Consider the following 22524-nt stretch of genomic DNA (forward strand, 5'->3'; position numbering starts at 1 on the left):
TTATTATTTTTTTTTTAATATATAATTGTGTTTAAAGAGTAATTCAATTCTCCAAAAATCTCCACCAAAGAATTGAAACAGCAGATTGCTCCAAAAGAACTCTTTAGTGCCTGCCCACCCTCACAAAGCACTGTGAAGGACATCATTGAGTCAATATATGCATACTTTGCACTAAATCTATATTTTTTCATTGCTTTTATTTTTATTATTTCATTTATAGAGCAATTATTTTCCTCATCAAATCTGTAAAATACACTTTCTGACTGATTTAATTTTTTTTTAATTTCAAATCAAAGTTTGAAATGTTGAAATGTCACCTTGTAGTTTGTTGGATTGGTTCATGGCTTACAACTCTTTAAAAGGCATCTTGAAATCTCTTTTGTTAAAATAACTGGGAAAAAATACTTCCAGAACCAAAGCCTCCGTTAAAGCATGCAGGTACTGTTGTACTGGTATTAGCACTAGGAAGCAACTCTGCCAGTTAAATTCAAGACTGGAACTAACTGTTGTATTATGCTTTTTATTACACAGGTGTTATGAGGTGTCACCGAAATATGTTGTAGCGTTGAAGCCGTGACCGTTTCTGACAGTAATGTGGGACCGTGAATGTGCTGTAATGTGTGACAGTAAGTGAGAGGCAGTCAGTGACTCACATCACTGCTGTTTCAATCCTTTCAAACCACTGAGATGGAGAAAGGGGAATTGTGAGAACGTGACTTTTTCATATCCTCAGATAATTTTAAGTGATCTTAGAATTTCAGATGTGCCCTCAGACACCATTTCCTCTACGGGTAACATTCTGACAGGAATGCTCAGTGTATGAGTGTGTATGAATGAGGTGCGCGTATGCTTGATTGATCTCAGATGAATAATAATGCAACAGAGACATGATTTCATCATGAAGATCAAGTGTGGTAAGTGCGCCATAAACTGTTGATAACCTGACTAATAGGAGCATTATGAATATAAAAAACTCTTAGCATTATCATAAAATGATAATAGCATTATGAAAAATACAAGCTAGACTATGTGTCACATGATTACAGTATAGTGTATTATTGTAGATTTCAAAGTAACACTGAAGCATGAATAACTGTTCCATATTGTAAACATGATTCTCTTTCAAATTATTCCTGTAATAACAGGTTTAGGTGAAGGTTATGAAGACTACATGGTACACAGATTCTATGGGGCATCAGGATGGGGCAGAAGAGGTCACCCCTTTCCCTTTAAAACTCTAACCAGGCCAGGCCGCTCTGTCTGGGGCTACGGTGAGTGGAATCTATTATCCGTCTCTCTGACAAGCACTGAGGTTTTGTGTAAACTATGAAAAGGTATTAGACTTTATTCAATTCAATTCAATTCAATTCAATTTAATTCAAGTTTATTTGTATAGCACTTTTTACAATACAAATCGTTACAAAGCAACTTTACAGAAAATGATGTTTCTACAAAATTTAGTAGTAGCTTATGGTGGTGACTGTCAGTTTGTGCACGTTTGACAGGATTTTTTTAGAAAAATTAATACAAGACGTAGTCAGCCAGACGATGAACATTATTAATATTATTCATTAATAATTATTATATGATGCAGTCACACTTGTAGCACTATTTGTTAGTTCTGTTTGTTGATTCAGGGTTAGCATCATCTGAGGTCCTCTGATGGTCAGCATCATCTCTTCTCAGGTGTTCTGGATCCATATTGGAGCTTGTGTAAATCCTAGTTACCAAAAACATAGAAACAAAATACAGACATCATTAGCATAGCTGCTGATCCAACAAAGTAAAATTATTTTAACCCAAGCTAATGAATTAAATGCACATTTGATCAGATGCAACTACACTCACAATTTAAGAGATAGATTATTCAAATGCATGGCGAAAGAGATGCGTTTTTAATCTAGATTTAAACAGAAAGAGTGTGTCTGAACCCCGAAGAGTATCAGGGAGGCTATTCCAGAGTTTGGGAGCCAAATGTGAGAAAGCTCTACCTCCTTTGGTGGACTTTGCTATCCTAGGAACTACCAAAAGTCCAGCGTTTTGTGACCTTAGGGTGCGTGATGGGTTGTAACGTGGTAGAAGGCTAGTTAGGTACGCTGGAGCTAAACCATTTAGGGCCTTATAGGTAAGTAATGATAATTTGTAACTGATATGGAACTTAATAGGTAGCCAGTGCAGAGACTGTAAAATTGGGGCAATATGATCATATTTTCTTGACCCCGTAAGGACTCTAGCTGCTGCATTTTGGACTACCTGTAGCTTGTTTATTGAAGATGCAGGACAACCACCTAAAAGTGCATTACAATAGTCCAGTATAGAGGTCATAAATGCATAAACTAGCTTTTCTGCATCAGAAACAGATAACATGTTTCGTAGCTTGGCAATTTTTAGATGGAAGAAAGCAGTTTTTGAAACATGGGAAATATGATTTTCAAAAGACAAATTGCTGTCTAATATAACACGCAGATTTCTGTCTAGTTGCAGATTGTAATCTACACTATTCTGTGTAGTGTTTTTTGGTCCAATAATTAATATCTCTTTCTTATCCAAATTTAATTGGAGAAAATTATTTGTCATCCAATCTTTTCCTTTTTTAACACACTCTGTTAGCTTAGATAATTGAGAAGTTTCATCTGGTCTCGTTGAGATATATAGCTGAGTATCATCAGCATAACAGTGGAAGCTAATTCCGTATTTTCTAATAATATTACCAAGGGGCAACATGTATATTGAAAATAGAAGGGGACCTAGGATGGATCCTTGTGGCACTCCATATTTTACTGAAGATAAATGAGATGACACCCCATTTAAGTAAACAAAATTGTAGCGATCGGACTGGTAGGATCTAAACCATCTTAGAGCCTGCCCTTAATACCTGTATAGTTTTGTAATCTATCTATGAGTATGTCATGATCTATGGTGTCGAACACAGCACTAAGATCAAGAAAGACTAGAAATGAGATGCAGCCTTGATCTGACACAAGAAGCAGGTCATTTGTAATTTTAACAAGTGCAGTTATTTTATTTATTTATACTTTATTTATTTATACTTTATGACAAACAAATAACTTACTCAACAAAACTACACATTGCAAAAAAAAAGTGACAAGAATGCTTAATTTTAAATCTGCAAAACTGCAAAAAAACGAACATTTGTTATCTAAAATTATATATTTTGATATATTTATATAGTATTAGTATGAGGTTAGTGTCTTAGAGGCACTTCTTTTGTTGCTGTTGCATATGTAGATAAATTAAAAAAGCGTTTACTGTCTTATGACGTCATTTGCATTATTATTATTATTCTTTTTGCATGCTTGCTCAGAGTTTGCACAAAAATATTAAGCAATACAACTTTTTTCAACAGTAATGTAACACTAAGGTTGGGAGTAATGGCTGCTAAAATGAAATATATTAAATTATAAAATATATTAAAATACGAATAGGGTTCATTATAATAGTGTAATAGTAATATTTTGTAATAATTATAGGTTAGGTAATAACTGTTGAAAAACTTATTTTGTATTGTAATAATATGTTTGAATGTATTTTTGATCAAATAAATGCAGCCTTGGTGAGCATAAGAAACTTCTCTCAAAGACATAAAAAATCATTTCAACCCCAGACTTTAAAAAATTTGTGTGTGTATATACAAACTCTTTTTTCCTAACTTGTATATCCTTTTGGTTCTTCATTGTGAAGTACTGGAGTGTGGGCAGGGATTTGGTAGCTGTTATTGTGAGAGAGAAACTTGGATGGGGAAGTGTAATGTGCCTGAAAGAGGAAACGCTGAAAGCTTCAACACATCCTTGCACAAATAAGATACAGTACATTCATAAGATGTCCTTTCACGAGCTTCCTGTTTGACTCTAAAAACTGAAAAGCTTTTGTAATCTTTTGTAATTTGTTGGTTTCTCAGAAATGGAAGAAAGACACGTGTAGTAGGGCTGCTCTTACTCAGTGGGTGATTAGCCAGACCATATGAAAGACACATTCACCTCATCAGCCCTTGATATACTGAAGCGCGTGTACCTCGAAGTAAATATTTCCTAGTCAAACAGAGTTAGGATATAATGCACCCAGATAATGAGAGCAGCATGAGTCGATTTCTAATGTGTGGTCCAAAATGGATCAGAATATGTCATGAATCTTAGTGCCCCCATAATGATGAGCTTACATACATACCACTGATCTAATCTTAGATTGAATCCATTTGGAGATCAATCAATAAGAGTGCAGACAGGGGTGGAGCTAAGCAGAATGAGAGCTATTGTGCTCTATATTGGGAGCCATTTCAGACTTGACGCAGAACATGGTCTCTAAGCAACAGTATCAGATTTTAAAGTAACAGAGCTGTCTATCTCCATAGCGGTAGGTAAACAACTTGCATTCACCAGCACACATCCCTGAATACACAATTCAATGAGCAGCTTTTTGGATAGTCTTTTGCCATAGACCCACTTTGGGATTGAAAGAAGCCCTTGGAAACTTGTTGATGGTCTGTGCATTCTCAATCTACAGAATTGCCTGAGGAGTGACTGGATTAGTGAATTAAACCGTGGCCACTGAGTTTTGCCACCTGCTGCTACAAGATAAAAGAAGCAATAACTCTAACCCCTCCATCAACATGCAAAATGTACTGCATCTTTAGTTTCTGTCAAGGCTGCTATTTATAAGGCTCGTTGATATGAAAGGAGGCAAAAAAAAAAAAAAAAACCGGACAGGTTTTGTGTCTATGTGTGTTTGAGACAGAAAACGTGTGCATAAATGTGTGATAATTCTGTGCAAATGCATCTGTGGTTTGCTTCATCTCTCATGAAAAAAGTGGCCCTTCGCACATGTCATACTCATCTCTCTACTGCTGCTGTGTGCTGGCAGAATACAGACGAGCCTAACTCACGGTCACGCAGCTATTTGTCTGCTTACTCCAACCTTTATGGATCTTTTTATATGAAGGCCACAGCTTTGTCACATTTTAATGTGGGGAGTGGGGACCAATTCTCACTAACTAACTATTAACTATTTTGCCTCAGTAAACTCTTAATACTTCTTATTAATAGTTAGTAATGTAGTTGTTAAGTTTAGGTATTGGCTAGGATGTATAATATGGTCATGCAGAATATTAATATGTGCTTTATAAGTACCAAACAGTCAATATGCTAGTAACATGCATGCTAATAAGCAACTAGTTAATATTGAACACTGGTACCTAAACTACTTTTTACTGTGCCTTTTATTTATTTTTGCTTTTATTTCAGTTATACATTTTAACAGTGGTATTTTATTTTTGGTTTGCATTTATCTGTTAAAATATAACAGTCCATCATACAATATTAATTACATTTTTATTAATGAAATAAACTTACACTAATTCTGTATTTATTATGTGAAAATTATTTGCCTGCATTTTTACACACATAACAAAAGTCCTCTAATTTCTAGCACAATCCAAAAATTCTAACCCTTTTTTTTTTTAAACCTAGTGTACTTAGTAACCATAAAGACCATAAAACCATAAAAATAGAATAAAATAAAAAAAGCACGAAAAGTGTTCCTGTAGCTAAATTGGTAGAGCACTGCGCTATCAAGCGCAAGGTTGGGGGTTTGATTCCCTGGGAACACATGATAGGTAAAAATTGATAGCCTGAATGCACTGTAAGTTGCTTTGGAAAAAAGCGTCTGTTAAATGCATAAATGTATTATTTTTTTATTTTAAATTTATAATTTATAAAGACAGCAGTGTCGGTGAAATGCATTCTTGATTTGAAATATGAGGCATGATGTGTGAAGAAAAGGCAAATATCAAAAAAATGAATTAAATATTATTGCATATTAAGTTTATTTAGGACACAAAATGCAAAGGAAATTAATGTTAATACAATGCTAATAAAATATAAATATATAATCAAACTGTTGGAAATCATTAGTAGCCACATGAAAGAAACTAGTGAGTTTGAAAAGGCTTTGAAACTGTTTAATTTCAAAAGCGGGGTGGGGGATAACAATATATACGTATTTTAAAGCTTTTATTGCAAAGAATAATCTGAATTTGGGTAATACTGAACAAAAGTTATATCGGCAAATCACTAAAGTTTCATGTTGTAACTCACTGAGCACACAGAAATTTAAAGTAAAAGTGAACAGATGATAGATTACAACATTTTAAAAACCTTGGCTTTGGGGCAATATCTCTGCTTACAGTGAGGACTGACACACTGAGTAATAATGAGTGTAATTAATTATTACAGGACTGTCTGTTAAGTTGAGGGCAAGAGAAGTCTTAAGGAAAGAGAACTAATTCTTCCACTCTCTGGAGGGTCATAAAATACCTCCGACATTGAAGGTTGAGTTATTTTAGGCTAGGCCTAATTTACTACGCCTTCTCTCATCTTCAGCTAATAATCTGAACTTCTCTCCAAAAAATTAAAAATAAAAAATTATTGGAATTAACTACAGTATAATTTTACTAAAATAAATAAAAATGACTCCACTGAACACTTTGACATTTGTGTAATAGGTCTAGCTGGAAGTTAACATTTCAAAACCTTTGAATCTTAGCGGCTATCCATAAGACAGGTGCGACCGACTGCATTCCAGCTCAGCACGACATCTGTGATTCCCATTACCACACATACCTGTTTTGACCCTGATAGTAGTAACAGACATTTGGGGGGAACCAGGTCCCATCATCCTCGGGGCCCAGGTCACCACGCTCTGTGATTGGACGGCCCTTTGTTCTAGTCTTTTATGTGTAGTGCAACTTCTATCCAGTAGAGGATAAAAAGGCATGAAATGAGAAATGTGAAGTTGCTTTAAGTTTCCACATGCTTCAGTCGCACTAAGTGGTGCCCCTGTTTTGGTGTCTAAAGCAGGGCAGCGATATACCCCAGAAGAGTGTGATTGACAGGAGGCTTCTGTATATTGTTTGTATTGTCCATGTTCTAACTATATGCAATATAATTCCAAACACAAGCACTGTCAAAGCAGAAAATATTTAAGCAAAATGAAAAAAGAGCATTGTACAGCCAAATTGCAGTGATGCTGATATTCAGACAAACAGCATGATTGTGAGTGTGATATTGCTAAAATAAAATAAACAAGAAATAATACGTAGTAACATTTTTACACATAATATTGATAGTTAATGCCTCAGCAAGATAAGGGAGTCAGAACTTTATTTAAAAAATGTCAGTTCTAGTATGGAATGAATTGTGATCTGAAATGTGGTGTAAATTACATTTATTTATGATGAATCATTCAGAGGGAAAAGAAAAGAAAAGAAAAGAAAAGAAAAGAAAAGAAAACTGTCCTGTGGTGCATGTACTGTATGTCCACTGTTGGAAAAATTAAACAGATACATTAAATCAACACAATATTACTACTGCGCCAGTGAAAATAGTCCAAAATGAAGCAATCAGAATTTACTGCTCTCTGCAGACACACAGTTAACAGCATTACTGAATTAATCAGTGTTTTTAAATTGCTCGTGTGAATGGTTAAATGACTCACTCCTAACTTGTTTAATTTCTAAGCAAATCTTTGTATGCATCAAAATATGTTAGCTGTCCTACCATATATTTTCTACCACCCCCCACCCACAAAAAAATAAAAAATAAATACAAATAAAACACACACACACAAAAAAAAAACATCAGTAAAAAACCTATACATAACTGATACAAACAATACATACAGTAAAACAGCAACACCTTTTAATTAATTAATTTATTTTTTTAAATATTTTTTTTAATTTGTATAACATGGTAATGACAGAAAGTCATAAAAACTTGTCTTTGGCAGGGAACCGTTGTCTTCTAAAAGATGATATAACTCGTCAATGGCGGGAAAAAAGTTAACATGGATCTTGTATAATACTATGGTACCTCAAAATACCTTTTCCATAATTTGTAAACTAATACATTTTGACATTTGCACCAATAACCATCACCATATGTATTGCTTTTCTGATATTGTAAACTTGATCTGTAGCTTACCTGGTACATACAGCACTGCACATTCAATGCAGAGCACCCGGGTGTGAGTCCCATGAAATAAAAGTCAAAATAAGAGCTCAGAGACATGTTCAGTAAATGCTAATTTTTCTTCTTCTTATATTTGTTTTTGTTAAAACAATTGGTTATATTTAGTGCAGGTGGTACTTTATTTTCAAGCGCAATAGAACTTTAGACCGCTATTTACTGTTATTTATACAGATGTATTTGCAGTACATCTGTATTTCATTCTTGCCACACCCATTTATAATATATAGAATGGTTATTTCATCGCTTAATCAATGTGTGCTTTGAACAAATTGGTTGAATTAATGATTCAGTAACTAGCCTATAAAGGTAGTCACTTGTTGCCACCTGTTGGCATATAAATGTAACCTGCAGAAAGGGTCTGGTTTGGTTTCTATTTTGAAATCTCATTTGTCCAAAAATCCTGCTTCATTTATTATACATCAGATATCTTCTGACTGGCAGATATGTGCTACAGTTCAGAGCAGTTTTGCTTTGTGGAAAAATTGCCTCTTGCCAGAAACTTGATTTGGCTAGTTCACACTATCTTTCATGCTGTTAATCTTGATGGTAATCTTTTTATGTTGACCCCCCTCTCTCTCTCTGTCTGTCTCTCTTTTTTGTTGTTTCTTTATGTAGATTTCTAAGTTGCATTGCACACAATCTTTAGTGCAGAGTCTCATTTTATGTGCATGCATATGATCCTTTATAGTGTCCTAGTATCTTATGTTCCTCTCTATATAAGCTTGTGGCACTTTTTGCATATATTTGCAACATATAGGCTATTCTACAGTCTTTCCATTTATGTCACTCACTTGCTTTTCTTTTCTTTTTTTTGTCATCTACAGCTTGATTATTAGGCTGATAAAGGCGGTGGTGTTTCTTTCTCTGATTGCTGCAATGCTATTTTAAGGATTGCCACAGTCCAGCTGCCCTGGCCAGGGATGCAGCTAGTGGCTCTGATGTCATGTTTACTTGTGCAACTGCATTTGTTTGATTCTGTTTGTAGTGGAAAGTCAGCAAATCTCATACAGTAGTTACCTCAGGGGGAGACTGTTGATTTTCTTACCACTGTCTTAAAGACCGCAAGAGAGAAAGAACAAAGATAGAGAGGTTTACAGCTTGTTAGTCTGTCTGACATTGTAGTGGTTGAATTGGAAAGTCCAGGGCAGAACTAGATCTAGGATGAAAGGAGTCGGTTAGGTTCTCTGAAACCACTCCTAAACACAGCATGTGGTGTATGTGCATGTGAATCACTGTGTCTATACATAAACATTCACTTCCCTGTGTAAATGGTGATATGAAAGGGTAGCAAAACTCAAAAGCAGAATTTAATCATTTACAAAAGGAAACTGATATGACTTTTTTACACCAAAAGTCACAACCATAGTATTTGGACATTTAAGTCACACTTAAAAGTATTTATGCCTTTTAATTGCATAATAAAATATAAAACAAATAATATTTTGTTTTAATAATACTATTAAAAAAAAAAAAATCACCTTGACACCAGCTGATTAAAATAATTTCTGAAATGATGACTTTAAGGAATAGTTCACCCAAAAATGAAATATTTCTGAAAATGTACCCTCAGGCCATCTAAGATGTAGATGAGTTTGTTTCTTTATTAGAACAGATTTGGAGTAATTTAATATTACATCACATGCTGCTCCAGTGGATTTCTCTGCTGATAAAAATATTTGTTTAGAACTGTTTTCAATTTTGAACAATGCTTGATCTGTGCACATTTCTCTCCTGATTCAGATGAGACTTTTTCACTTTGACAAAGCAATATTGCGGATAGAAAACTTGTATTTTAGTCAGACGGAATGGCTTGACGCATAAAAAAGTCTTCATGATGGATTTGTTCAATACAAACATGCAGCTTTTTGAGTTGTGGAGACTACACTTGGATTTTTGTGATGTTTTTATCAGGTGTTGGGACTCATTCTGACGGCACCCATTCCCTGCAGAGGATCCATTTAAAGCTAAATTTCTCTAAATCTGTTCTGATGAAGAAAATCTTTTTTTCTTTTTCTGAGGGTGAGCAAATTTTCTTTAAAGTTTTCATATACCATATTGCCATTAATTTTGATATGATTATATATTTTTGCCTCAGTGAGACGTTTAATAAGGACTTTTATGTACACACTCCATTTATTATGTTTATTTTGTTATTAGATAATGTATGTATGTGCATGTATGTGCATTATAACAGTTATTAAAATATTCTTTATTTGTGTTGAGCGTTTTGGGAAGGGAGAGGAAGGAGGGCTCAAGAAGGATAAATGATGCACAGGATGGATGGGGTGAACGTGCTCTCTAGAAATATTCTGTAGGAGGTTACGGCACTGAGAGCTTCTGGCCAAATGAGTGGGCTGACCTGATGTGCCCTCTGATCTGTATCCCACTCCTCATAACAGGCTTCTGGGAGCTCCTCTGACAATTAATAATGAAGACCCATTACTCCCACACAACATCACAGGGATAACAAGAAGAGATTGTGTGTGTGTGTGAGAGAGAGAAAGAAAGAGTCATTTTAAAAAGTAGTTTATAATGATTATTTTTCAGATACAAGGTAGACACACATTCAAAACACTGCAATCAGAACCATAGCAAGATTTACACTGGTTATCAAAATTATTTATGCACTTTCAGAGAATAGTTTATTCAGTGTTGGGGGTAACGAATTACAAGTAACGCGAGTTACGTAATCAGTTTACTTTTTAAAGTAACTATAAAAAGAAATGCATTACTTTTTAATTTACAATAAAATATCTGAGTTACTTTTTAAAAAAAACGAACTCCAGTTTGTTTTCCCATTTATTGACTGACAAGTCTCCGGGAGAAATCGGAAGTACAAAGACATTGTTTGCCCTGTGTGAACACGATCTAGACTAAATATGAATGTGCATTAATGTATCCAAAAAAAAAATAAAAAAAAATAAAAATAATAATATTCATCAAAATTAATTAAAACAGGGAAATGCAAACACTAACCTGTAATAATTTAATAAATTAAATAACTATAATAATTAAATGTCTTTGCTTCTGACCTTTGATGATCCAGTTCTAATAAACAAAATATAGCTGAAGTGTTGAACCTTCTTCTCCTGTGTTCTCCTGTACAGATGTGAATTTACTTCTCCTTCAGCCTGAGGTTTATTCATTACACGTTTTGGTGTGAAAGGGCTTTTAAATTAGCTATAAGTAGAACTTCTTATATTAAAAACAATGTAACGCATTACTTTCCATAAAAAGTTACTTTTTTAGGGAGTAACACAATATTGTAATGCATTACTTTTAAAAGTAGGTTTTCACAACACTGTATATAAATGCTGTATACTTAATAATAATAATAATAATAATAATAATAATAATATAACATATTTATTTAATTAATGCAATAAACACTATTTAATATTGATACAATACATTTGAGTGGACTGGATTCCAAAAATCACTTTGACAGTAATTTTGTCTTATATATTAATTAAACAAACTTTAAATTTAACACATATTGCAATTTATTTTGGCAAATCAACAGATGATAATTATAAATACGATAGTGTATAGTTTTTATATAGTTTCGTTGTGGAATTAATTATTCACATATTTTCCTTGAAAACACAACACGCTCATTTATCATCACGTGGGAATAATACAGTCATAAAGTCAAAACTTTATTGCATAATTGTGAGGCGTTTATTTGCAAAATATATGGCAGGCTAGCAAATAATATCATAATTATACAAAGGTAAGTTAAGTAGGTAAAACTGTACACAAATTAAAAATGGAAATGAGCATATATAACAATACATATAAAATAAAGCTCTAATAAGTTAATGTAATAATAATAATAATAATAATAATAATAATATACAAATATAAAATTAAATGTTCAATGTTTATAAAAATGTTTTATCCATCTCTGATAATCCCGGTCTGCTATGGTCACACAGGTTCGTTTACACATTAAACTCATGGCCACAAGAAAAATACAGTATGTCGTTCCCTCAACATAAGAAAGTCGTGGCCATGAGAAATGGATGTTGTTTCCTCAACATAGCATCTCGAGGCCACGACATAAGGATGTCATTAGCTTGACAAAATTATCTTGTGGCCACGACATAATATCACATTTCCACGAGTTAATATGACGTTCCCACAAATTAATATCTCGTGGCTACGACATATTATCATGATCCCATGAGTTATTGTCTCATGGCCACAACAAAACTAAGGGACATTTTAGCCCCAGTCAACGTCTGCTGCCTGCCCTGCCATTGCCTGTTTATTGGATTACTCTTTTGTTTGCCCTGGATTATACCTGTTTACTGGAGTTTGACCCTGCCTGTTTTGACTACGCTTGTAAAAAAGCCTTCAGATGGATCTTTAACTCCGTTCTTACACTCCCTTTGTAACAGATAGCATGCAAGAAGAACTTGGTTCAGTCTGAATTTTTTTATTTTTTAAAGAATACAAATCTGAGGTTTTCATTCTGAAAAAGCTCAGTTATCATTATGTTGTCATCCAAACATGAGTCACCCTCAGCTGAGAATGCCATATATTCTTCTCTGCAAATAATAACAGGAAGAATTTGTCCTCTGTTTTGTTCACTGTGCTTTACACTTTTTCTAGGAAAGCTGATTCACCCTGGTCATGGAAAGCCACACTGGCGTAGGTGGTAACATCCAGGACAATAGCAGTCAAGGAAATTTGTCTTTTCCTTTGTTGCAATGTATAATTTCCTGTTTTCCCCCAAGTTTTTGCACATATACACCAAATGAGATGGGATCAGATTGTATTGATGCTCAACTGCGCATTCCTGAAAGCTTTTCTCTCTAAAAGCATAGGCAGGATCTGATTTACTGAGTCAAATTAATGCTCTCAGACCATTTACTTTTATTTGACTCTTGCTACTGTATATGGTAAGTTTCTAAACATGGAGCTTAGAATGTAACTTCTTCATTGTTAATCCTTCTGTCCAGTGATTTCATCAAGAAAACATCAATTAAATATAGTGTTACACATGGAGACTCAAGCCAAGGAAAATAATGACTATTAACATTCTCATAGACTGAGCAATTTGTTTGTGAAGCAGATAGTATTCCCAAAATAGTAACTTACCTTAATAGGTAAAGGATTAAGCATTACTGGATTTTCAGCAGGAGGGGGAAAAAGACGTTTTGTGCGTGTTATAGCTTGTGAGGATATTGGATGTGTTTCCAGAGAGATAGATTGAGATGTTGAGATTATTGTGAGAAAAAAACCCTCATATTAACTCAGTGAGGAGCCTCAGCATTCTACTGTTGTATTGTGATCTCTGATCTGTAATTGTGTGGCACCCAGTTCATATATTATATTATATTATATTATATTATATTATATTATATTATATTATATTATATTATATTATATTATATTATATTATATTATATTATATTATATTATATTATATTATATTATATTATTAATAGAAAAAAAAACATGAGATTATTATGTAAGATTTATTGACTATTTGATTCGAAAGGTTTAAAGATTGGTTTTATTTATTTATTTATTTATTTATTTATTTTTGTGCCAGACTGCATCTCTAAATATTACATAAAATCAATTACCATATAGCCAAATTTTTGCTTGATGAGCAGGGACAGAAGAAGACTGTTGACTGTTTATAAGACGATAATTTCTATAATAAAAGAAACAGACTATTAAAGAATTCCCAGTTCTAGTGAGTATCAGCCCACACTGAGCCCCATACTATCAATGAAAAGTATAACATAAACTATAATTCAAAATTTTATGTTGGGAAAGACTGACTTAGACATCTTAAACCGATTTGAACTTATATTTACAATGTTATTTATATTAGTATATTATAAAGAGATTCTACCACTCTATTATTACTAGCATCATCATCAATAATAATAATGATAAACCAAATGCTAGAATATGATTATACAATAGTGTCAGTTTATTTCAAAATAAAATAAAATAAAATAAAATAAAATAAAATAAAAATTAAGGTCCTCCTTGTTTGGTAATTTAAGTGCCAATTATTTCAATATATAATGTATTCAATTTGTGGCAGGTGATGACCACATGGTACAGTAGTTGTCAAATATTTTCCATTGAAGGGCTGAGGTTAAGAATGTAGACTGTTTAAAGGTTAAAGGTCAGAGAAAGGCTGTGCCGTTGTTCTAAACCCTATCTAGCCAGACTGTTATTGTGAGGTAAATCAATATGCTCCAGCAGTCATGCTCTGATTGATCAGAGGGATTTCAGTGAACTGTCCCTTCCCCTCTAGTGACACGCACAGCAACATGTCTATTTATAGACCTTTATCAATACAGCACTGAAAGGACAGACAGCGAAGCCTCTTCAGAAGCAGGCAATGCACAGAGAATACCAATAGAAATGGGCTGAGGAGCGTTTTCTGATGTCATCACGGCTGCAAATGGCAGCGTTCGTCTGGGGAGAAAATAATCCATAACAGGGATTTGAAATTATTTCCACAGAACATTCTTCAAAACAGTAATACATAATAAATTATTCAAATGGCAGAAATTTTCTTTCACCTACTGAACATGTAATTTATAACAAAAATGATGCAATATGTGTTTACTCCTTGGAGGTCTGTAATACATAGAGAGCCTGTAAGCATTCCCATTTATCTCAATGGCATAATATATATGTAATGTGATCTTTCTCTATTTTTCTAAGTATTTTTGTCCATAATGCAAGACACTGGTGAACCCCCTTACTTTCACTGTAAATATCAAAATACCATGAAGCATCTTTTAAAATATCATCTTTTGCATTTTGGAGAAGAAAGAAAGTCATGCTAGTTTGGAACCACATGATTGTGAGTAAATAATGACAAAATTAAAACAGAAAATAAATAAAGATAGATGCAGTCCCTTGACAATGGCCTATGTGTGAATAGGGTTTTTCTTTTCGTTGCCGTATAATTAGACACTTCCACTGAAATTGATGAAGTGAACAGAAAAACACTTTCTCCACATTATCATTATCTGATCCTTACCATCAACCTACATGTCCTGAAGGAAATACCAGCAGAGGTTAAACTGAGAAACCTAATAAAGCCACAGCGCCTAAATCATCAGACGGAGCGGAAATATGCCCCGAGAATATAACCAGATGGAGATGCTAATTGGGTTTGGACCTCCAATAAACAGCGTTGATGCCTTTGGGCTTCTACGTGGCCAACCAAGTGGCTGTATGAGGATAGAAGTGGACTGAAGTGACGAATTCACACTAAGGAGACTGAACAGGTCTTTGTGATGGACGGAAAGGCAGTGAGCAGAAGAGGGAAAACCTCCGAAGAAGGTGGGAGGAGGGAAGGAGATCTGATGCAAGTGTGTGAGCGTGAACCTGAAATGTTGCCAGTCTGTCTGTGAGGCGTGTTGCCCCAGATGAGCCGGGACCCATGGGAGGACAGAGATTTCTCATCTGTTTCCAGGTACACCTACAGCACCGGGCTCCCCTGGCACAGGCAACCTGAAACGAGCACATCCTGCTGTTAATGCCACAAACAATTATGATGAAACTCTGAGGGGAGCAAATATGTAGCCGTGCATAAACAGCACATATAGGTAAACAAACATATTCTTACATGGAATATATTTCCTGATCTTTTGTAGTGACTCACACCCATACTCTTCATTATTTAAATGATGAACTGGGTTATTATTGTAAACGAAAAATAAAACTAAAAAAAAAAAAAAAATATATATATATATATATATATATATATATATATATATATATATATATATATATATAAAATTCTATAATCGAGCCATCTTCACATGAATTGAACCATCTTCTGTGTCAGAGAAGACATTCAACCTGCCAAACTGGAAAAAAAAAAACACTGCTGTATCTAACTAAAACTAATATAACATTTTATAACAGTTATTACTTTAATTTGATTAGCCATATAGCACTGGTGTCACTTAGCTTGCATATTTTTTTGTATTTCAAACAGACTGCCAGAAAAGGTGCTGTCACATAAACGTAATTTTGGTAAAAATTTTGCAGGTAAAAAAGGTTCTTTTTGAGTAGTGTAGCGACATACTGTATGAAGTCACACAGATCACTCAGAAGTCCCCTTTAAGCCAAGCAGCTTTCTTATGGTCAGTGTTGCACACTTGAATCCGTTGTCTGTGTGTGGAAATATTTAGGAATCTGCGTAACCAATTTGAATCCATTGCAAAATCTGTGTGGGGAAATTGTAAAAGTTTTTTTTTTTTTTTTTTTTCTGATTCCAGTATGGTTTCTTTGTGTTGTTATTGTTACCCTAAAGGTGTAATGTGACCAATATATTCTAATAGAATTAGAATTGGATTGAAGAAAACTTTATAGGCTAGTTATAGTCTTTGGTATGAACAGGCCTTTATTATTTGGAGATTTTCAATGACTCTGCATGTTACATTGTTTCGCCGGTAGCTGGCAACAGTGACCTTTTAAGTCATTGAATCATTCACGCAAATGATTCATTCAAACCACTGATTCACCCTAAAACAAAATGCCAATGTGTTGCTCTGGGACACGCAATGGTTGCTCTTTGGCTTTGTTTGAAAGTATTTTAGTTGATGGGGCAAAATTTGACAAAGAAACTGGTAATTCTGGGTCTAAAATGTAAGCTAGTCATTACCTTATGTTACTCATTACCCACTTGTTTGTTGTAAAGTTGTATTAAGGAATATCAGAGTGTCTGTGATTCGCGTTCCTACAACTGAATCACATTCAAAGTCGGTTGATATTCCGAATAATATTTTTATATAGCAGCACACGTGCTAACATTGCTTAATTGGAAATAAGTATAAAAGCAGTAAAACATACACTACAATAACTTTGATGGGCACATCTTATTAACTGTTTTTTAATGAATTATTAAATTATTATTATGCTAACTCTTACTACTACTACTTTCATAGTGGGAAAATGATTTGACTGCTTGGTTTATTCTCTTTATGAACCATTTTCTCATTCTAAGAGATTCAGAATTAGTTGTTTTTTAGGTGTAGGTGTATTTCTTTAGATATTTTAAAGTTATTTTGTGTCAAAAAGTACATTATTCTATGTCTCTCTCTCTCTCTAATGCACAATCACAGACACACCATCATTGAAAAAAAAAAAAAAAACATATTTTATTGGTCAGACAGTGCACCTTGTCCATTTATTGGATCTAAAAGTTGCAAAGAGAAAAAGACAGACATAAGAGACAAAAAAGAGACTGAGATCTTTGAAGCAAAGTAAAGCGAGCGAGCAGACACTCTGGAACTGACACCTCCTCTCCTTCACAAAGTGGTCGTCATCCAGTATGGAACAAAAACACGCTGCAGTCTGATCTAATTAACTAAAGAGCAATATTTGCTCACCCGGAGGACAGCTAATGCAGCACTGCCTTTATATGGAACGAGGCGAGAGCAAGGAACCAGCAAAGATTGTAGAGCTTTTAGAGTAAACACGTTTTGTGCCCTTGAAAAAAAAAAAATGTTCTTGGACGGAAATGTATGGACATAATGCAATTGAGTCTTGGTGTGTATGTGTGTTGCTTCAAGTAGTCAAATGTATTTCTGATGCAAAAGGCTGCAATATACAGTACACCACCATTAAAAAGTTTGGGATTAGTAAGACTTGTAATGTTTTTTTTTTTTAAAGAAATCTCTTATGCTCATTAAGGCTGCATTTATTTGATCAAAAATACAGAAAAAACAGTAGTCTCACCATCAGCTATTGCATGTGTAACTGTGCAAATGCAGAGCACAAGGTACGTGCTGCCTGCGATGCCACACAAAGCCCACTGTGGTGACCTTCCCTTTTGATGTGCTCTCTTGTTTTCTCTCTCTCAATTACCCTGTTTTGTTGAGAGCTCTCGTTTTAGCTCGCATTTAAATTCAGAAAACGCTCAGGAGCTTTTGTCTGATCCAGCTCATGTCGTGGAGGTCACAGTGCTGTCTTTGGCCAGGCATATCTGTATGTTTGTGAGGATGTAACTCCAGCTTACACTTTGACGCTGTACAATTAAACGCTTTAATAAGACTACAACGAATAACGGTCAGACCTGAGGTGGAAGAGCTATAACGGGCCCCCTGCCACTTCACTTTTTACTGCCCATCTATCAGGGCTACTTGCTTGTTACAGACACGAAAATACATAACCTATTCCATCAAAAACCAGCATGGTACAATGGTACAAAGAGTATTTTGCATGATGCAGAGGAGATGGGGTCTTTGAGGTGATCTGGATCTCTTGAACTCTCTGAAGTACTATGAAGAAGCAGACTCTAAGGGATAGTTCACCAAAAATGAAAATTCTGCCATCTTTTACGCATGTATACTAGGTCATGTATAGTGGCAAACCTGTATGCTTTCCTCTGCAAAATATAAAATAAGAAATATTTTGGTTTTGTGTTACCCCATTTATACCACATGAAAAAAAAAAACATGCTTTGATAAATCATAAATATGATGGTCTCTAATTAAAATAAAAAAATATGAGATATCAAATCATACTTATGAGATAAAAATGTGAAATTTTAAGATAAAAAAAATAAAGAATAAGTTTAGACAAAATTTTGACATGGAAGGCTGAAATAAAGTTGACTTTTTATGACATGAGGTCATCTTATGTCAGAATTGACTCTAAGATTAATTTTTAAACTGTTTATCTAATCATGACTTAGTATGTCGTAGTTTCGACTTTTTATCTCATAATCAAGATTTTATTACAATGTAAAATGTTGTCATCATTTTGACTTTCTTTCAAATAATTATGATTTTTTTTTTACTTAGTGTGCGATCACATTGAGGTTATCTCATAATTAGAATTTACCAAAGCATTTTTTATGTGCTTTTATAACATTAATTTCTGTATGGAGAAAAGAAAAAAAATCTCAAAATGTTCCACAGAAGAAAAGTGAAGAACTAAAATTTTGTAATGACAGGAGGGTGATTACATGATGACAAATTTGTCATCCTTTTAGGCAAACTATCTAAAATAACCTTGTGTAATCTAGATGTCTTACACTTCATCTCAGCAATTGACCATAGCTTTCTTCAGTGGTCCTCTTAGACATTAACCTTCCTGGAAGTGTAGTTGATTTAATGTGTATGTTTGCAGTAGAAAGTGCCATTAACTGACCATCTCGGATAGACGACAGACTGCTGCACAGTACATATGCACTATTTATAGATGCAGGCTTATTTCTTGAGTTACAAGCACTTAAGCTCTTGCCACAATATTTTACTTCTATTATTAACCCCTCACAAGCACACTTGTTTTAAACTCCCCTTGAGCTTATCCTAAAAATCATTAGCCATTATACTTGAGGTAGTGCAGTCAGTCCCTCTCTTTAAAAGCTCAGTCTTATGAGACCAGAGGAAAGGTGAGCACTGGTGTTAGAATTAGAATGAATAGCATTTCTGATATTTCTCTTTCTTTCTCTTGGTGAGATTTTTGTGTCTTAATAATCTCCATCAGATATTTCGTTGATGTGACATGCATGTCTGCTGCATACTGAGGAAGTTCAACATACAAAATGGCATTTCGGAATTGCTGATCTTAGGAGAATCAGTTTTGTTTCTCAAAAAACTGATAAGGAAGACATGAATCAGAGTTTAGTGCAGTGTGACAACAGAAGGGATTGGAGTGAGAGTTTTAAATAAAGATCGACCGCCACACAGATGGCTCCCACTTTGTGCTCATTCATCTTAAACACACTTGGCCAGCTGGGAACTCCCTCCTGAAGAGCAGCCCTGGCCTCAATGTACAACCTGTCTGGTCTACAAATGATCTCACAAGAACAAGCTAAACAAGTTCAGCTTAGACGTGCATTAGTGTATACACTAGGAAATAATTTATTCTAAAGATAACTTTACTTGGCAATGCAAGATTTCTTTAGAGCACAATGAAATATGTCATACAGTAAACTGTTAAAAACATAAGTTCTTTGTGGAGGTCAAAATGTTCCTCTAAAGCCCTAAGGGGCTGTGGTGATGGGAAATATATGAGATGGGAGGAAAATTTATATTTCAATGATTTTGAGTTTGTTTTACAAAATTTTCAGTCTCATTCAAAAGTGTGCAAGTGAATGCAAAGTTTCTTGGGGGATCGCAAACATTTGGCCAGAGAACGGACATTTTTATTTCCATTTGATTTTTTTTCTACTATGGCTTCACAGTAGATACTTCTATAGCAGTGGAGTTCAAAATATTGTGAAAATTGAGTTTTTCTTTTTTCAAAATATATTTTCATGGTTGTCAAACTTATCATGTCAACAATAAAGAAATTTATAGAAGATAATATATATCTTTTTTTAAACAAATCACTTAAGCACAATAACATTATAAAAGCTAATTTAATAATACTAATTTAATAAAACAACTTTTTAATTTCATTTAATATTTTAAATATATAATTTAATATTTAAAATAAAATATTTACAATTTTCTTACACTGTATAAATCAGTTATCACAGATTTGATCTATGAAAATATACTCCTGCGATTATATTTTAGTAAACTTTTGTAATACAATTTCTAATTCAATTATATATAAAGTTCTGTCATGTTATAATATATATTTTTTAATTATAATATATATCTTATCCAAACTTCATTCTTATTTTAATCAATATAATACACCACACATGGTTCATTTTGCCATTCATTTTGAATTCGAGATTTGAAATGCATGCCCATACGAAAGGAAAATATATTTACCAATATATTTCTTAAAATATATTGTGATATATTGTAACATATTATTTTCTCTTTTTATTTTCTAATATTTTATATATTTGAATACATTTAATAATATATTGATGATACATATATTATATAATATATTGCAAAATATACAAATGATTGCCACTTTCAATATATTGCAATATATTGGAAAAAAATAAATTTATATAAGAATATATGCCTAATATATTACATGATATTTTCCAGTATACTGCAATATATTTTTGTTTCATAAGGGTGTACACTTTTGACAACCTTAGAATTGTTGCATTTTCCTCTGCATGCTAAACACATATACCCTGTGAGAGTGTCAGCAGCACGGCTCAGAACAGCAACGTGTCAAGCGAAATGTGGGGTTATATTTATATCTCTAGAAAAACTGGTAGTGTGTCTTTTTATGGAGGCCAGAGGTATGATAATTGAAGAGAGATAGAGTGAGAAAAAAAATGAAAAAAAAGAGATAAAGATAGTCAGCACACTAAACCGAAAGAGAGAGAGACACATTGACATGCCTTCTGGCTGTAGATGAGGGCCACAGCTGTGTTTGGTGTGGTATTTTTAAACGCATCAATGCTGCTCCAATCCCCGCACCGCGCCTGACCTATTTATAGCCCGAGCCGGCCATTGTTCTATTTCTGTCACCTGTGGGCCATGCTCTTGTTGATTCACATGCAAATCAGCCTCCTCCTCTCTGCAGCAAGCAACCTGACGGAAAACCAGAAGGAGAGAGACAGAAACAGGAGCTGAATGCAACTCCAAAGAAGAAGTGAGCCACCTTGGAGGACAAAAAAAAAAAATCTGTTTGCGAGAAAGGGAGGACCAAAAAACAGTGAATCTGACACGTCGGGGAGAAAATAACAAGCAGTTTTTTGTCGGGACCAGAGGAAGGCAGAGTGTAGAGAGTGTGAGAGACTCTCCTGCTGATTCACAGAGCCACTTAGGTGTCGACTGGAGAAGAATCGAAGAGATGAGCAGAGCAGCGGAGGAGTGAAGCTTTTTAGTGTTAGTGAGGGAGAGCTCTGTCACTCTTCGGGTGTCGCTTAAGAGGAGGAGGAGGAGGAGGAGGCAGGGGCGAATGTTCCTGGTCTCTTGAGAGAGAGAGAGAGAGAGAGAGAGAAGAGGAGGGGACAAGCTGACAGCAACACAGGAAGAGCAGGGCTGGCAGACGATGTGCTGCTAACTGAAGTACTAATGCTCCAGACCATTTACGAGGCCGACTCCTGTTTCTCCGCAGACATCATCGGGAAACACCGGCTGCCTCTGACCCCTCACGGCGCTGACATGCACAACGTCAACAACTCAGGTGACTCTTGTTTTTTTTTAGATCCCTGTCAGTCAGTCTTTCTCATGTCTCTATTATTGTGATATGAAGGACCTCACATCCTGAACTCGTGGCAGCATCATTGAGAGAGTTTTATCCTGCAGAACTGCAAGGTTTGAAGCGTTGTACGATTGTGTTTGGGGCGTTACTATGCTGTGCGTGGAGAAAGTTTCAGGAGGGCATCGTACTGTGGATGTCTGTCAGTGAGTTTAACCTTAAATCACTAAACTAACAAAGGGGCGGCTCGAGGTAAGTGTAATTATCCTGTCAGACGTCATTTCGGCAGAAAGTGGGGATAAAAACAGAACATGTACAGGATGTTATGCGACTTTAAGCCTTTTAATTCAGGAGAGAGGAAACTTCCTGACAGAAATACGCTGTCAACATGAAAGGCGCATTACTTTTC

General features: G+C 34.6%; 1 protein-coding gene across 5 annotated transcripts in view; it reads left to right on the forward strand.

Moving 5' to 3' along the window:
- Positions 1-807: 807 nt before the first annotated feature.
- The window catches only part of LOC113060185 (histone deacetylase 9-B-like), a 46812-nt gene continuing 25095 nt past the window's right edge, over positions 808-22524 (forward strand). For 2 of the 5 annotated variants that reach the window (XM_026229074.1, XM_026229075.1), the window contains exons 1-2: positions 808-914; positions 1146-1271. In XM_026229074.1, the coding sequence (XP_026084859.1) occupies positions 875-914; positions 1146-1271 (166 nt within the window). In that variant the 5' untranslated portion in view covers positions 808-874. Of the gene's footprint in view, positions 915-1145; positions 1272-21491; positions 22101-22247; positions 22368-22524 lie in introns of those variants that run through there. The other 3 variants (XM_026229076.1, XM_026229077.1, XM_026229078.1) reach the window with 2 other exon arrangements.

Source organism: Carassius auratus, chromosome 41 (genome assembly GCF_003368295.1).
Source record: "Carassius auratus strain Wakin chromosome 41, ASM336829v1, whole genome shotgun sequence".
NCBI lineage: Eukaryota > Metazoa > Chordata > Actinopteri > Cypriniformes > Cyprinidae > Carassius > Carassius auratus.